General features: G+C 39.4%; 1 protein-coding gene across 3 annotated transcripts in view; it reads left to right on the top strand.

Annotated features, from left to right (window-relative positions):
* LOC121879367 (UV excision repair protein RAD23 homolog B-like) overlaps positions 1-16760 on the top strand; it is a 43368-nt gene extending 26608 nt beyond the window's left edge. Inside the window, exons 6-10 of one of the 3 annotated variants that reach the window (XM_042385974.1) lie at positions 215-374; positions 8058-8118; positions 8346-8473; positions 13753-13886; positions 15870-16760. In XM_042385974.1, the coding sequence (XP_042241908.1) occupies positions 215-374; positions 8058-8118; positions 8346-8473; positions 13753-13886; positions 15870-15980 (594 nt within the window). In that variant the 3' untranslated portion in view covers positions 15981-16760. Of the gene's footprint in view, positions 1-214; positions 375-8057; positions 8119-8345; positions 8480-13752; positions 13887-15869 lie in introns of all 3 variants that reach the window. The other 2 variants (XM_042385973.1, XM_042385975.1) reach the window with 2 other exon arrangements.
* Positions 16761-17361: the final 601 nt, after the last annotated feature.

Genomic DNA, 17361 nt, shown 5'->3' with positions numbered 1-17361 from the left:
CTTACTTTAAAATCACTCACAATCAAGATGATGTACTAAAGCAAATGTTTGCAGCAGTGCACAGGATTTATGGCTCCTGACTATTATACTGTAGTATATATGAGCAGAAGTCTAGGTTTTACTGTACTGTAATGGGGAAATTATACTCTTTGTATTTTGATCACACTGGGTAATTGAGTGCCATTTCCTAAGGGTAAGGTGTTGTCGGTCTCAGGTTGAACGAGCGCTCAGGGCGAGCTTCAATAACCCGTACACGGCCGTCCAGTACCTAGTCGACGGCATCCCTCCCAACCTGGACGAGCCGGCGGCCAACCCAGCGGGGAGCGGAGAGGGGGAGGAGCAGGTCGCTGCCGAGGGAGAGCCCGACCCTGATGGTAAAGTTATCCTCTTTTAACTTTTATTGTTTGTCTTATGGAGTAACTCAATGCTTGGCAATATATTATAAGACTTAGTGTTCATGTAGCTATGTATCCTCCTTTAACCTTACTGTACATGCATGAGTGTTTTACCTGCTTCACTACTTGCCTTAAAGTGGAATAATTTAAACTTACTCTAATGAATAGTAATTGAGTTTTGTGAGACAGTACTGCACAGGGAGGAGTAGATATATAGTTGGGCGGCTTATTTGTTGGATAAAAGTCTTTGGTAATGGCATCGGCTTTGTAGAATATAAAGTGGTGTATTAGTTTCCAGTCTTCAGTTTAATCATCATCTTTGACGCAAACAATAAATCGCTTGTCATTTGGTCAACTTTGTTTATTTGTCAAGTTTGTGTTGTGGATCAAGTTCAGCAATCCCGGTGACTTGTGGTGCTATTGTACTGTTTGTTACCTCTTGTGGCTCATGGTGACTGTGGTGGCTCTCTTCCATAAAGCCACACACACATACCCCCTCTGTAAAGTGTATAACAATAATACAGACACACACACACACACACACACACACACATACATACATACACAAAAGCTTTAGATTATTTCCTGTGTTATGAACCGAGAACATTTGCAAAGGAAGAAGTTGCTACATAAAGATACATGTAGAGTACAGTAAACCTCTCAATACTGTAGCGTACTGTACTTGTTAATAATGGAGGTCTTATTGTCCAGTACAGTATAAGGAGTTAGTATTGGGAACATTGTACAGCGGCTCACTACTGCATCACGTCAAACAACACTCTGGCTTATGTAAGTGTTAAACACACTAAGATCTCTTCTTACCAGATTTTATTAAAGAAGTACTGTAATAATAAACAGCATCTACAGTATACTGTAGTGTACAGTACATGAACAGTAAAGTATTTAATAGAGTATTGTTTTCAATAAAACCACACAAGATTTTAAGATAAACCCACCTCTCGTTTTATGTGGGGGTCACGTTCTTGAAAATCACCGCTTAATTAAAAGATGCGTAAATTAAACAATTTTCCCCATAAGAATACATGTAAATGGTACAGGTTAGGGGAACCATCATACACCGTACAGGGTACCAACAGTGCTCTCACTTGAACCAAGGACACGGCCAACCCCCAACACACGCTCTCCTCTCTGAAGGCGGGCGATCACATTTAATTTCACGTCCATTGTGATTGTTTTTTGTGCCTTTTTAGCTTTAGGCGCCCCAGAGGAGGCAGATAGACATTTTCTAGACATGATCAATGGGGAAAACAGCGTTTAACACTAAAAAGGTATGTGATAAACACACAATGCAAATGAGAGCACAGAGAAAAGGTAGTGCTGATGTGAAGTGAGAAAGTGATGCCCTGGAAGCTTCCTGGACGTGGTCACAGTTGTTGTACAGAATACTTCATTATCATCATCAATAGTAGTAATGATCTTTATTATTACATTATTATAATGATTATTAATAATAATAATAATATTAAGATTGTTGATGTTATGACTGCGACTTTATAGTAATAACTTAAAGCACCTCACCAGGCATCACACGCGACTCCACTGCCAGGCGACCAAGCGAATATGCGTGGCAAATTTAAACTGTCTTGAGTGCGTTATTTAAAAAATAGGTGCACGTAAATTAGCTTTTGGTATTAATTGAACAATCACGTTATTCCAAAAACGCTTAAATCAGACACAAGTTACCTGTACTATTATCATTGTACAGCACTGGGGTGTGGTGGAGCTACTAGTACTATTATCATTGTACAGTACTGGGGTGTGGGGGAGCTACTAGTACTATTGTCATTGTACAGTACTGGGGTGTGGGGGAGCTACTAGTACTATTATCATTGTACAGTACTGGGGTGTGGTGGAGCTACTAGTACTATTATCATTGTACAGTACTGGGGTGTGGTGGAGCTACTAGTACTACTAGTACTATTATCATTGTACAGTACTGGGGTGTGGTGGAGCTACTAGTACTATTATCATTGTACAGTACTGGGGTGTGGACTGGATACTAGCTACATCATTGTACAGTACTGGGTGTGGTGGAGCTACTAGTACTATTATCATTGTACAGTACTGGGGTGTGGGGGAGCTACTAGTACTATTATCATTGTACAGTACTGGGGTGTGGGAGTACTAGTACTATTATCATTGTACAGTACTGGAGTGTGGGGGAGCTACTAGTACTATTATCATTGTACAGTACTGGGGTGTGGTGGAGCTACTAGTACTATTATCATTTTACAGTACTGGGGTGTGGTGGAGCTACTAGTACTATTATCATTGTACAGTACTGGGGTGTGGTGGAGCTACTAGTACTATTATCATTGTACAGTACTGGGGTGTGGGGGAGCTACTAGTACTATTGTCATTGTACAGTACTGGGGTGTGGGGGAGCTACTAGTACTATTATCATTGTACAGTACTGGAGTGTGGTGGAGCTACTAGTACTATTATCATTGTACAGTACTGGGGGAGCTACTAGTACTATTATCATTGTACAGTTGCTCACAGGGAGAGTATAGTGTTACCCTTGACACTATACTTGTCAGCAACTGTATATTACACTCATGCATTAATAAAGTACACTATTGATTTAACTAAAAGAATAATGTATACTTAATGTGGTACTGGAACCAACCCCCGGATGAGAGCAAATAGTTAACTGAGAAGCAGAGGATATGTATTCAAGGGGTGGCCAACCCTTCAATCTCAAGCCCTTCTCTAGTCGACCGCATGGCATAGTTAAACTTAATGATCCATCCTTCATAAGCTGCCATACAAAAATCATATTCCAATTTTACTCATCATCATTGGGATATAATTTTGTTTGGATTTTTTTCTGAGGAGGAAACTGGCCAGCAAGTTATCAGTTGTAGGCTAAAACTAAGCAAGTATTTGCTTTTATAAGTTTACAAATGCACGTTAAACCTTGTATTAATGAATTTGGTAATGACAAAGCCGACTCAATATTGAGGAGTCTTGTCAAAGGTAAATAGAATCATATTTGGCAGGCCTGTCCCTATGAACCTACACACGTGTCTTCAACAATGCAGTGATTTTCAGTCATCTGCAGTACTTGGAAGTGTGAGGTGCTGTCTCTTGTTATGGAAAAGTCTTGGGTGATTACGAGTATTTTGACTTTTTAGCTTAGCAACAGTTCTCGCTGCAACCCTAGAGTAGACAGAAGTGGCCACACTAGCCGGCGACTATTGCTAATGAAAAAAGTTAAAAACGTTACTGTGTTACGGTTAGTAATTCTCATATTCATGCAGGAAAAGTCATGGAAACAGTAATTCTTGTATTCACGTTATTGGCCATCAACTGAACCAAAAAATGAGTTCTGGACCAAGTACTGTATTAAAAAGACCAAAATTTACCTTTTTTGCAATGAATGGGAGGACTATTTTTTTACCATGATAATTTGAAGTGCGTGTGTCTGATCTGCCATGCGTCTCCAGCTCTAACTAAGAAAGGAAATCTTGAAAGGCATTTTCACAAGAAGTATGATTTCCCACCCAAAAGTGAGCTACAAAAGAGGAAAGCTCATGAACTGAAATCACAGCTTACTGCACGACAAACTCTTTTGACCGGCACGAACTCAAAATCAAGGGTAGCAACCATTGCATCATTCAGGATGAGTTGAGTACTTACAAAGCATGAAAAACCATTTCAAGATGGGGAAATATTCAAAGAGGCCTTTTTAGAAGCAGCATATTTGTTGTTTGAAAATGTCAAAACTAAGTCTGATATACTGTCTTCTATTAAGGATGTTCAGTTATCAAGGAACACTCAGGAGGCACTGAGGATTTATGGCTGAGGATTTGGGTGAACAACTGAATAAAGACATACATGAGTGTGTGTTGTTTTCATCACAGTTTGATAAGTCTATTGATGTGGTCGATACATCACAATTATGCATTTTCATTATAATGGTGTTTAAAGACATGAGTACCAAAGAGGAACTGCTGAAAATTGTACCATTAAAAGGAAAAACTTGGGGTGAAGACATATCAGACTTTCAGTGATTTTGTTAATAGTACACAGTTGCCAGTGAGTAAACATGTATCTATAACAACTGCAATTTCTCCAGAGATTGAGATCTGCTACCTGAAGTAAAAGTGTTTTTGGCCTCAAGAGATCGGCCTTTTGGTCACATCCAGTTGGGCAATGAAGTGTGGCTGTTAGATTTAGCTTTTTTAGTTGACATGACTGTTATGCTGAATGAACTAAACTTAGATCTGCAAAAGACATGATTAGTGCTGTGACTGCTTTCAAGCAGGGACTAAAACTAGTGTCTTCGCAGCTACAGCAACATCAAATATGAAGTGACGACTTTAACTTGGCAACGTGCCACCAACAATGTAAACAGATGCAATTACTGTATAACAAAAGTTTTTAGTTTCCATTAATTTATATTAATAGATAAGCACAGAAATGTTGCCACACACTAGCCTGCGGTACCTTACACTGCTTACTGTCCGTGTTCAGCACAGAATGCTCTTAGATGCCTGTGTCAGCAGCTTGGCATCTTGTGGTGTTCTGAAAAATGCCGTAATTTTTTCATATAAGCGGGATTTTCGTTCATTTACCGAAGCGCTGGAATAAATATGTGTGTGATTTTTATTTAGTTTTTTCATATGAGCAAATTTTCATAAATCGAAGTTGGGTAAATGGAAGGACTTCTGCACTAGATATTGTTGACCTTAGAAATAAAAGTGGAGTACACGGAGAACCTAGGAATCTTTTATCTCAACTGAGTACAGTACTTTTATCTCAACTAGAGGAATCTTTTATCTCAACTGAGTACAGTACAGTACAGTACAGTACAGTACACGGAGAACCTAAAGGAATCTTTTATCTCAACTGAGTACAGTACAGTACAGTACACGGAGAACCTAAAGGAATCTTTTATCTCAACTGAGTACAGTACAATACAGTACAGTACAGTACACGGAGAACCTAAAGGAATCTTTTATCTCAACTGAGTACAGTACAGTACAGTACACGGAGAACCTAAAGGAATCTTTTATCTCAACTGAGTACAGTACAGTACAGTACAGTACACGGAGAACCTAAAGGAATCTTTTATCTCAACTTAGTACAGTAATAGTACAGTACAGCACAGTACAGTACTCAGAGAACCTAAAGGAATCTTTTCATCTCAACCGAGTACAGTACAGTACAGTACAGTACAGTACAGTACACAGAGAACCTGAAGGAATCTTTTATCTCAACTGAGTACAGTATAGTACACAGAGAACCTAAAAGGAATCTTTTTTATCTCAACTGAGTATAGCATACAGTGTGCAGTGTAGTACAGTACAGTACAGTACAGTACAGTACAGTATTAATGAGAACCTAAAGGAATCTTTTTATCTCAACTGAGTACAGTACAGTACAGTGCAGTACAGTACAGCACAGGCACAGTACAGTACAGTACAGCATGCACAGCACACAGAGAACCCAAGGAATCTTTATCCCCAATTCGAGTACAGTACAGCACAGTACAGTACACAGAGAACCTTAAAGGAATCTTTTTATCTCAATCCGAGTACAGCATGTGCACAGTACAGTACAGTACACAGAGAACCTAAAGGAATCTTTCATCTCAACTGAGTACAGTACAGTACAGTACAGTACACAGAGAACCTAAAGGAATCTTTCATCTCAACTGAGTACAGTACAGTACAGTACAGTACAGTACAGTACACAGAGAACCTGAAGGAATCTTTTATCTCAACTGAGTACAGTACAGTACAGCACAGTACACAGAGAACCTGAAGGAATCTTTCATCTCAACTGAGTACAGTACAGTACAGTATAGTACACAGAGAACCTGAAGGAATCTTTCATCTCAACTGAGTACAGTACAGTACAGTACACAGAGAACCTGAAGGAATCTTTTATCTCAACTGAGTACAGTATAGTACAGTACAGTACAGTACAGTACACAGAGAACCTGAAGGAATCTTTCATCTCAACTGAGTACAGTACAGTACAGTACACAGAGAACCTAAAGGAATCTTTCATCTCAACATTCAAGAAAGGAATGTTAAGTAACTCCAGGGTGTTACCAACATCATTTTGTATACATTATACGTCCATTTATCCTCCTGTATTTGTGAGGGTTACATTTTTTAAATCTTCCTGTATCGTGAATTCTCAAATAATGAATTTAATACCTTAAAAAATTATAGAATAAGAAATCGTGGCCACCAAGATCATAACTTGGTTATAATATTTTGGGTTAGAACTGATAAATGTTTCCAAGATGGTGTTCATGTTTATATGGAGTGAGTTTTTGTGAAGCAAAGTAATAAATTTTAATAAAAAGAATTGGTTTCTCTAGTATGTATAATTTACATCTCGGTATGTAAATAAACACACAACATATCATTCGGGTTACTATAGTCTACCCTAGTAAAACCGTTTTTTTAATACAACGCAAAAGACTAAAAATTACAATATGTGGCTTAAAAATTAAAACAAATATAATAAAACTATAAAATAAGAAAAATGAAGAGCATAGGTGTGTGGAGGCAGTGAGCTGTACTGCGTCGCCTGCTTCACTCCCCTCATGTGACGTCATGGCACACACACGTCTCGGAGTCAGCCGGTTGACTGTGTGGCATCACCCAGGTGGTTGAGTGTGGAAGGAGCTATTTTTGGTACATAAAATATGTGCTATTATATTTTATGTTCTGCTATGTATCAGTTTTATTGTTTATGATAGCAATTTGTGTTAATAAAGCGGTTATAGCGCTACTGGTGGCAGACACCTGAATGAATGATTTTAGTTACTGAACAGGACCAAAGGGGACAAAGTTGGGATACCTGGATGATTCAAATAGTTGGAATTCGGATAAAAGGAATTGCACCGTAAATTAAATAAAGTCTACGACATGGAATTTACCGTAATAGTGGAGACGTTCTGCATACAGTGGCTGGCCTGACATGAATGGGGGTGGTTGTTGAGTGTCACTGGGTCAGTGTGGAATATTTATTCTGGTGTCCTAGACACTGTGATGCAGTGTACAGCACCTTATACCCATAATATTGGGGTGCTACAACAACCCCCCCTTCCTGGGTGCATGTACTGGGTGGAGTGAGGGGGAGGACGGCGTGGCACACGAGAGAACTGACTGACCTCGGAGTGTGTACTGCCGACGTTCGGTCACAACGGCCTCACAAATAGTTGAATTTCTATCGCAATTTTAGAATAAAAGGTCATTAATAATTTTTCGTGCTCAAGTGAATTTGCAAATATGGAGCCGGCACATACGAGGGGATAAGTGTACGGTAGAGAGAAGTGTGCCAACATTATTTTCTACACACTTTATGGAGCAGCAGTTTGTTTTAATGTGATTAAGTGTTGGAAAGATTGGTGTTATTTCTGACATGTGTATGTTTACACAGTACTGTAGTGAGGTACAAGTCTACCTCAAGTGGCATCATAAATGTTCTTTTGTCATCTTATGAGGATTATATTAAGACAACTACAAGACCCACTCATGTGCTGTAAATAGCTTGGATGTTTGTTAAGTAAGATTAAGTGATAGAGTAAGAATGTGGGGAAGGAGCGTTTATTCTTTATAATACTTAAAGCTGATGACATAAAAATGTTGATAATGGGACTTTTGGTTTCCTCAGAGGATCCTCTTAACTTCCTTCGATCACAGCCACAGTTTGAACAAATGCGACAGATGATTAGGTGAGTGTTTTAGTCATTCTTTTGGTCATACTCTGTTGGAATTTAGATTGAGTGATATTATTGCCGCACTAAAAGAGATTCTGCCGGTATTTTGCACATTTATAGTCAAGTGTTTATTAAGAGTCATGCTTCTTGAAAGAGACTCTGTGAGATTGTTTTATGAACTGGTAGTCTGCAAGCTTCTCACTCTTCACACTTTTATTAGAACACCTAAATTTATTTTGCAGGTCAAATCCATCACTTCTGGATGCATTTATTCAACAAATTGGTCAAACAAATCCCCAACTACTGCAGGTTATCCAGCAAAATCAGCAGGCCTTTGTCCGCATGTTGAATGAGGGCGGCAGCTCAGGAGGTACAGGTATACCAAAGGCCTAGTGTGTATGTATGTATGTGTGGGTGTATGTGTGGGTGCACATGTTCTGCACTTATTGGGAAACTTGTGTACATTTTTCACAACATAATACAGAAGTTGTTTTAAGGATATTTGATAAGCCTCAAGAATTTTACGATTTGGATTGAGTGGCAGCCTCTTTGAATGCTCCTGTTAAATGTCCACATAAGACAAGTGAATAGATCAATCTTGTTACATTTATTACAGTAGAGCCTACAGTATATTGGCATTTGAACAACTGCTTCCCAACTATATCTGGATTCTACACAAATGACAATCCATTTATGGATATTATGTGTCAGAGACAAAGTCCACTGACCCATCCAAGAGTTCCCTGAATGACTTGCTAACTCATTCACCTTTGTCACAGAAAGTGGTATTTCAGATACCACCACTGACTGCACACAACCCTGATGTGGACAAACTGTGCTCCACAGGGTGTCACGTCTTCTCCACTCACTGTACAGTATAGTATATGCTATTAAGTGAAATTTATTAGCATGAGAGGGCTACCGGTGGTAGGTACGCAATGTGTCGTTATTAAAAGGTGTGACTGGCCAGTGACCAGTCAAACAAAGGTTTTCAAAGGGGGGTTAAAAATATAGGATTATCAGGATAAGCTTTGGCAGCTTACAGAGTGATGTTATACAAGTATTGTTGGCCCACATTAGTCTGAGTTATCCCCAGGTAAAGTGTTTGATCATAGTGAAACAACATACAGTACAGGAGGCCTCCCAAGTTTGCGGATTTTTACTTCGCGGTTCTCAGTTATTCACGGATGACACCCTGGATGTACCCAAGAATGTCTAAGAGCAGTTTTAAAGTTGCTGGCGTTTTCACGGTCGGGACATGGGGCCATTCGTTCTAGAGACAGTAATTTCCTTTACCTGTATTGTATATGTGTGTCGACACACACATACACACATACAAAACACATACAAATAAATAATAATTGGAAAATCCTCTCACAAATAATTAGAAATAAATTTATTAAAAATGTGACAGTCTACCCTCAAGTTTGTTCTCTATTACAGCACTTTATTAATAAAGCACGGACTTGAAGGTAGACTCACATTTGTAATAAATTTGTTTGATTATTTATGAGAGGACTTTCCAATTATTATTTATTTGTATGTGTGTGTGTGTGTCTACACACACACACACACACACACACACACATATATATATATATATATATATATATATATATATATATATATATATAATACTACAAGTAAAAGAAATAATTGTCCTAAGGGCAAACACGTAAACGGAATATACATTTCTTTGTACACAAGTAAAAATGTACTCCCTCTCCTCCCCCCAGTCAGCAAATGTTATTTGGGGATTTGGCGATTCGCGGTCATTTTGCGAACCTATCCCCCGCCAATTTGGGGGTTCCCCTATACTGCAGTACAGTACACTTATACCATTGTCTATGAACATAATTTTGCACCCCAAGTGATTACCAAAATATTAGATAAAGGACACTTGTTAATTCAGGGGAACCATTGTTTGTTAATGAACTCACAGGTTGTAGTAGTGCAGTAGAATTGAATATTTCAATTAGTATTGTAATATTAGCTGTAATCTTATCTCTCTGTGGATAAGTCGGGCTCAGATAGTGGAGGCAATGTGCATTGATGATCGTGATGTAGTGTTGTTAAATGTGCTGTTGAAGTTAATGATCTTAGGCCTGGAGTTGTTGAGGGTCGAGGGAGTCTACGTGATGCTGACTATACAAGCCCCGCCCCCTTGCTGCTGACGATACAAGCCCCGCCCCCTTCCTGCCTGGAGTTGTTGAGGGTCGAGGGAGTCTACGTGATGCTGACTATACAAGCCCCGCCCCCTTGCTGCTGACGATACAAGCCCCGCCAAGGGTCGAGGGAGTCTACGTGATGCTGACTATACAAGCCCCGCCCCCTTGCTGCTGACGATACAAGCCCCGCCCCCTTGCCTGCCTGGAGTTGAGGGTCCGAGGGAGTCTCACGTGATGCTGACAATACAAGCTCCATAGCGCCCCTTCAGCTGTGATACAAGCTCCGCCCCCTTATACAAGCCCGCGCTGGCCGCTTGCAATACAAGCCCGCCCCCCTTGCTGCTGCACCTGCTGCGCCCCCGCCTGCTGCCCCGCCCCTGCTGGCGATACAAGCATACAAGCTGCCAAGCCCGCCCCCTTGCTGCTGACGATATACAAATACAACCCGCCTCCTTGCTTGCTGACAAAGCAGCCCGCCCCCTTGCTGCTGACGACGAAGCCCCGCCCCCCTGCAGCTGACAATACAAGCCCCCTCGCTGCTGACGATACAAGCCCTGCCCCTTGCTGCTGACGATACAAGCCCCGCCCCCGCCCCGCCCCCTTGCAGCTGACGATACAAGCCCCGCCCCCTTGCAGCTGATTGACTCACATACAGTCAGTCCTCGTCTTACAATGGGGTTAGGGACCGACGACCAGTTCGTAAGTCGAAAATGATACATAGAAAATCTAAAATGGGTGTCTCTTTTTCTTCTCAGCACCACAAGAACTCACTTTTATGCTTGCCAGCCATTTTAAAGGGAATTACAAACAAAAAAATTTTCAGTACACAGCGCGATCACTAACGTTGGGACTCGAAAATATGTAATTTGAAAAATATTTTATACGACTGCGGCGGTCATATGTCCGGGTGGTCGTAAGTTGAGTAGGTCCTAAGTCAAGGAGTACCTGTATAATGCTCGTTTAATATACTAGATACAGGTACTCCTCGACTTACGACCTGGTCGTCGGTCCCTAACCCCGTCGTAAGTTGAGGACTGACTGTATGTGAGAAATAAGTCCTAATAAACTAACTGCTAAGGAGACTTGGTTCTGGCTGAATTTAATGTGTGTAAAGATATACTGAAACTGTTTGGAAATATAACTTTTACGGGGAGCGTCCGGATGAAAATCAGAAAATTACGAAAATATTCAGAAAAAATCCTGGGAAAGCTGTTGCCTATGGCTATATGCTGACCTAATTTTATTGCATAATTCATAGTATTTATTTAGGTATGCATGATTGTTCTACCCCCCCTCCCCCCTTCATTTAGAGGACCCTTCTGTTTACACAGGAAAAGCTGTAGAAAAATATTTATGATAATATTTTGGTGTAAAGTAATATCAATCACTTGGGAAAAATCAGTATCTGGCACCTCTCAGCTAGCTAACCACGGACGCTGTCGTCACAACAGTCAGTGACCCATCAAACATGTGAGAGTGAGGTACGATCAGGAGTTGGTCTCGTGCCCCCTTTATCAGCCCTTATCTCAGAAAGAGTTTTTTTTACCTCCAAATCCCTAAGGCTGTCATTTATGGGCCGATTGTAATAAAACCAAAACTAAGTAGGAGAACTACATACTGTGCCTGGATGAACAGATAGATTTTTTTATATTTGACTTGGTTTATTATTTGCTGATTTATCTTTAAAAATATTTGGAGGAAAAAATGGTAAGTTAGGAAAAAAATTCATGTACCCAATACAAAAGTGATAATCAGAAATATCTACTGTATATATGTCAGGTTCAAGAGGAGTAAATTACCTATACTCCACATGACTTGACTTTCAATATAAATTAGTGAGAAGTTATGGAGAAGTAGGATTTAAAAAATTGATAAGAATATAAGGGAAAACTAGATATTAGGCAGAACTGATTCAGGGATATAGTAACATTGTATCTGGTGTCCTTAATTGATGACAGGGAATTGATGTTGATTGATCAATTATTAACGAATTTCGTGCTTCAGCCAGATGCTCCCTTTAAGATATGAGTGGAAAATGTTTGATATAAAGAATATTAAATATTCTTCGATGATAAATTTTACCGTTGAAGTCACAAACAAATTCATGCTTTCAGAGAACACATTCACCACTGCTTCTTCTCTTCAGTAATTATTATGTATATTAAGACAAATGACATCAAACATATAAAGCAACGTATAATAATGACCCTTTTATAAAGAGCAGAATCAAGCGTAAACCACATATTCACGTAAAGATGTCATTTAGGACGAAAGTTACGGGGAGGTAGTGCGCTTGGCAGCAGAGCAATTGAAATACAAGTCAATTTTTATTCAGGCTGTTCACTTTATATTTATCAAAAGGTGGGGAGAAACTTTGTTGTCAGAAGTCTTCATTTCTATTGTAGATTTTCTTTGTCTCCAGCTATCAGCATCACTCGTTACATAGCATTCACAAAGTGCTGTACTGTACTCTACTGTACTGTATTGTATTGTACTGTACTCTACTCTCTGTACTCTACTGTGCTGTATTGTACTATATTGTACTGTACTCTACTCTACTGTACTGTACTGTACTCTACTGTACTGTATTGTACTGAACTGTACTGTACTCTACTGTATTGTACTGTGCTGTACTCTACTCTACTTTACTCTACTCTACTCTACTCTACTCTACTCTACTGTATTGTACTGTAATGTATTGTACTGTACTGTACTGTACTGTACTGTACTGTACTGTATTGTACTGAACTGTACTGTATTGTACTGTACTGTACTGTTTTGTACTGTATTGTACTGTACTGTTTTGTACTGTACTGTATTGTATTGTACTGTACTGTACTATTTTGTTTTATACTGTACTGTACTGTTTTGTACCGTACTGTATTGTACTCTACTGTACTCTACTGTGCTCTACTGTACCTGTAAACAGTTTCCACAGTTGTTCCTCTTGGTCTGGTGAATTTCATGTTGTACAAACTGGTGTTAAGTTGGGACTACCTGAAGTAAGGGTAATATATTTATTTGGGTTTCATCTTTGTTCTCTGTAGATTCTTTAATCCTACATTCTTTCATTATGGAGTTAATGTGAAGAACGGTAGCTGTAGAGTGAAGAACATACAATCAGGTTCATCACCCTAAGTTAGAACAAGAGTGAATAGTGTCAGTTGTTAGATTGTAGCCATGGTGTATAGTGTCTACAGATGGATGGTGAGGAGTTTCTAGAAGAATTTGTGAGAATAGATGGGTGAGGCCAAACCATGGTGACTCTGTACTCTTGTTAATAGTGAAGCAGAGGGTTAAACAGTAAGTGTATTTTGTGTGCTTTACCAGGAATTAATTTTACTTTGTGTTTTTTCTTTTATTTTCACCACCATAACATCTTACAATGTTGTCTTTAGTTGTTTTATTGTTTTGAAAAAAAAATAGTTCATAACCTGTGGTGGGAGACTAATTTCATAAGTTTTATATTGGAATGTTTCAGGTGGCAGTACGGGAGGAAGTGGTGGTACGCAGAGTAGCGGCGGTGGGACCAGTGGCGGCAGTGGTAGTGGTCGTGCTGTCCCTGGCCAGAATGCCATCCTCGTTTCGCCTCAGGATAGGGATGCCATTGAGAGGGTAAGTTGGCTTTAGTAAAATGATTATCTTACTTCTCTGGCAGTGCAAAGTATATTGAAATGATTCATAGGTCAGTTTTAGTGAAGATTTGGTTAGGATATTGTTGTTCATATGTTGTGTTTTACTTATTGTACTGTACAGGCAGTCTAGGATTATGTTAGGTTAGTTTTGGGCTAGGTTATGTTAGGCTAGGTTATGTTAGGCTAGGTTATGTTAGGCTAGGTTATGTTAGGCCAGGTTATGTTAGGCCAGGTTATGTTAGGCCAGGTTATGTTAGGCCAGGTTATGTTAGGCCAGGTTATGTTAGGCTAGGTTATGTTAGGCTAGGTTATGTTAGGCTAGGCTAGGCTATGTTAGGCTAGGTTAGGTTAGGTTAGGTTATGTTTGACCAGGTTATGTTAGGCTAGGTTATGTTAGGCTAGGCTAGGTTAGGTATTATGTATTAGGCCAGGTTATGTTAGAGGTTATGTTAGGTTATGTTATGTTAGGCTAGTTAGGCTAGGCTATGTTGGTTATGTTTGACTGGTTATGTTAGGGCTAGGTTAGGTTAGGCTAGGTTGGGTAATGTTAGACTAGGTTAGGTTAGGTAATGTTAGACTAGGTTATGTTAGACTACGTTATGTTTGGTTAGGCTAGGTTATGTTAGGCTAGGTTATGTTAGGCTAGGTTATGTTAGGCTGGGTTATGTTAGACTACGTTATGTTTGGTTAGGTTAGGTTAGGCTAGGTTATGTTAGGCTAGGTTATGTTAGGCTAGGCTAGGCTATGTTAGGCTAGGTTAGTTAGGTTAGGCCAGGTTATGTTAGGCTAGGTTATGTTAGGCTAGGCTAGGTTAGGTAATGTTAGACTAGGTTAGGTTAGGTAATGTTAGACTAGGTTATGTTAGACTAGGTTATGTTAGACTACGTTATGTTTGGTTAGGCTAGGTTATGTTAGACTACGTTATGTTTGGTTAGGTTAGGTTAGGCTAGGTTATGTTAGGCTAGGTTATGTTAGGCTAGGTTATGTTTGACTAGGTTATGTTTGACTAGGTTATGTTAGGCCAGGTTATGTTAGGCTAGGTTATGTTGGGCTAGGTTATGTTAGGCCAGGCTAGGCTAGGCTAGATTAGGCTTGGCTATGTTGTCAATAAAATAACTTTAGAACACCTCAACAGAATCATTGATATCCAAAAAGAACAGTGAGGAGGAGCTGACCCCAATAACCAGTTACACTGAAAACATTTATAACATCACTACACATTTATAACATGAGAATGCTCTCAACTCAAATAACTTAAGAATCAATGTGTTGTATATGAAGCTCTTGCTGTGTGAATTGACCAACTCATCAGGGTAAGGAACGACAAATATTTTATTATGGAGAACAAGATTGTTGGGGGTGAAGGCGGCAGCACACTGGGCACTTTCCTCCAAACATGTTGGCCACTGGCCTGACGGCCCAGAAAGCAGCAGGCTTTCGGCTGTTACGAGAAATGGACGCTGGTTTGGCAGTGAGCTTTGCTAGCCGGGTTAGTGCTCAAATGAACTTCATATTACAGTCGGTGTTGAATATTCAAGTAAAAGTTAAAATAAATCACTGAACAATAATAATTTAAAATAATACTCTTAAAACGGTGACTGTTTCTATTTATTCATCATTTTCAAAACGTCTTTAGTATTATTAAATCATTATTCAGGGTCTTCTCTGACCAGCCAGCCACCGCCACTTGTAAACAAACTACATGACACAGCCATTCTCTTTTCTTAGCCTTTGTAGATGCCTCACTTCCTTCAGTAATTGAAGGACTATAGCACAGTCCTGCAAGGCATCAACTTGTTGTTTTTGTTGCATTGGGCAGACGCAGCAACAAATCATCCCAGTGTGACTCAAACGTCTGTGTTTTGCTGACTAGACTGTGTTTGCCTAACATTGTGTGCCGTTGCCTTAAGATGTGTTTGTCAGAATTTCCAAATAATTCTCACTAATGGATTTTTTTTTTCAGCTGAAGGCGCTGGGAAACTTTCCAGAGGATGTGGTAATCCAAGCTTACTTTGCCTGTGAGAAGAATGAGAATCTGGCTGCTGAGTTTCTCTTCAGTCAGACCTGGGATTAGGATTTAAATCTATATAACAAATTTTAAGTTAATTTAGAATATTAAATCTCTTGTTAAGTGCACGACTTAAGCTATGGGCCGATTACCAGTGGCTTGTTATTTCCAAATTTTTATGGAAAACGAATTATGTATACAGATTTTTTCATTTTAACTAAGTTTGAGTTGATAATATTATTAGGAGACCCTATGTTTAGTGTAGGCTATTGGCCTGCACTACTTGTTAAGTGGTTGTAAGCTTCAAACACCTGTGCTACCACTCCCTTGTGTACATAATGTGTGTGATAGCCTTCATGCAGTCTCATCTTACAACTACAGTACTCCTTCAGGCTGTAAAGGGTTGGAGATCAATTTCTTTATCCTGTGCCACCCGAATGTTAATGCTGATCGAGTTGGAAACCATTATCTGGCAAGACCTTATTTGTATTCCATCCAGAAAATTCTTAATCTTCATAATATGCAACTTTTTCTGTTTGTTATTTAAGTTTAACCACAAAAAAACCTGTTTTTGTTTTTTTTTAAATTAGGAATTATAAAGGAAATATTTTCTGAAGATCAAGTAAGGTATTCTCATGTTATTGGCCACACCAAAAATTTTTTTTATTTATATTTACATGAGAATGGCTAACTTTTAACACATCACGTGAACCATTGCCATCATTATTCACTTGGTGTTGCTTGAGGAGTTGTACACGTTGAGTGTGTGTAGTGCAGAACTTCCTATAACCCAAGAAAATTGTAGCAGCAGGCTTCTCTCTCTCAGAAATAAAAGAGTTGTATAGATTTCATTGCTCAATTTTCATAATGTTTTACTATTCAATCACTGTATAAAGCTTATTAAAGCTGGATGCTATGAATTGAAAATAGGGTTTATAAAGCAGGGACTGCTGTGTTATTAATATATGAGATGGTTGTACTGTACTGTACTGTGCTGTGCTGTGCTGTGCTGATCTGTACTGTGCTGTACTGTACTGTGCTGTACTATACTGTGCTGTACTGTGCTCTACTATACTGTGCAGTACAATACTGTGCTGTGCTGATCTGTACTGTACTGTGCTGTACTATACTGTGCAGTACAATGCTGTGCTGTGCTGTACTGTGCTGTGCTGTACTGTGCTGTACTGTACTATACTGTGCTGTACTGTGCTGATCTGTACTGTACTGTGCTGTACTATACTGTGCTGTACTGTGCTGATCTGTACTGTGCTGTACTGTACTGTGCTTTGCTGTACTATACTGCTGATCTGTACTGTGCTGTACTGTACTGTGCTTTGCTGTACTATACTGTGCTGTACTGTGATGATCTGTACTGTACTGTACTGTGCTGTGCTGTGCTTTGCTGTACTATGCTGATCTGTACTGTGCTGATCTGTGCTGTGCTTTG

Source organism: Homarus americanus, unplaced genomic scaffold (assembly GCF_018991925.1).
Source record: "Homarus americanus isolate GMGI-L3 unplaced genomic scaffold, GMGI_Hamer_2.0 scaffold16894, whole genome shotgun sequence".
NCBI lineage: Eukaryota > Metazoa > Arthropoda > Malacostraca > Decapoda > Nephropidae > Homarus > Homarus americanus.
The sequence above is the reverse complement of the archived record's forward strand: the minus strand, read 5'-3'. Positions and strand labels throughout refer to the sequence as shown.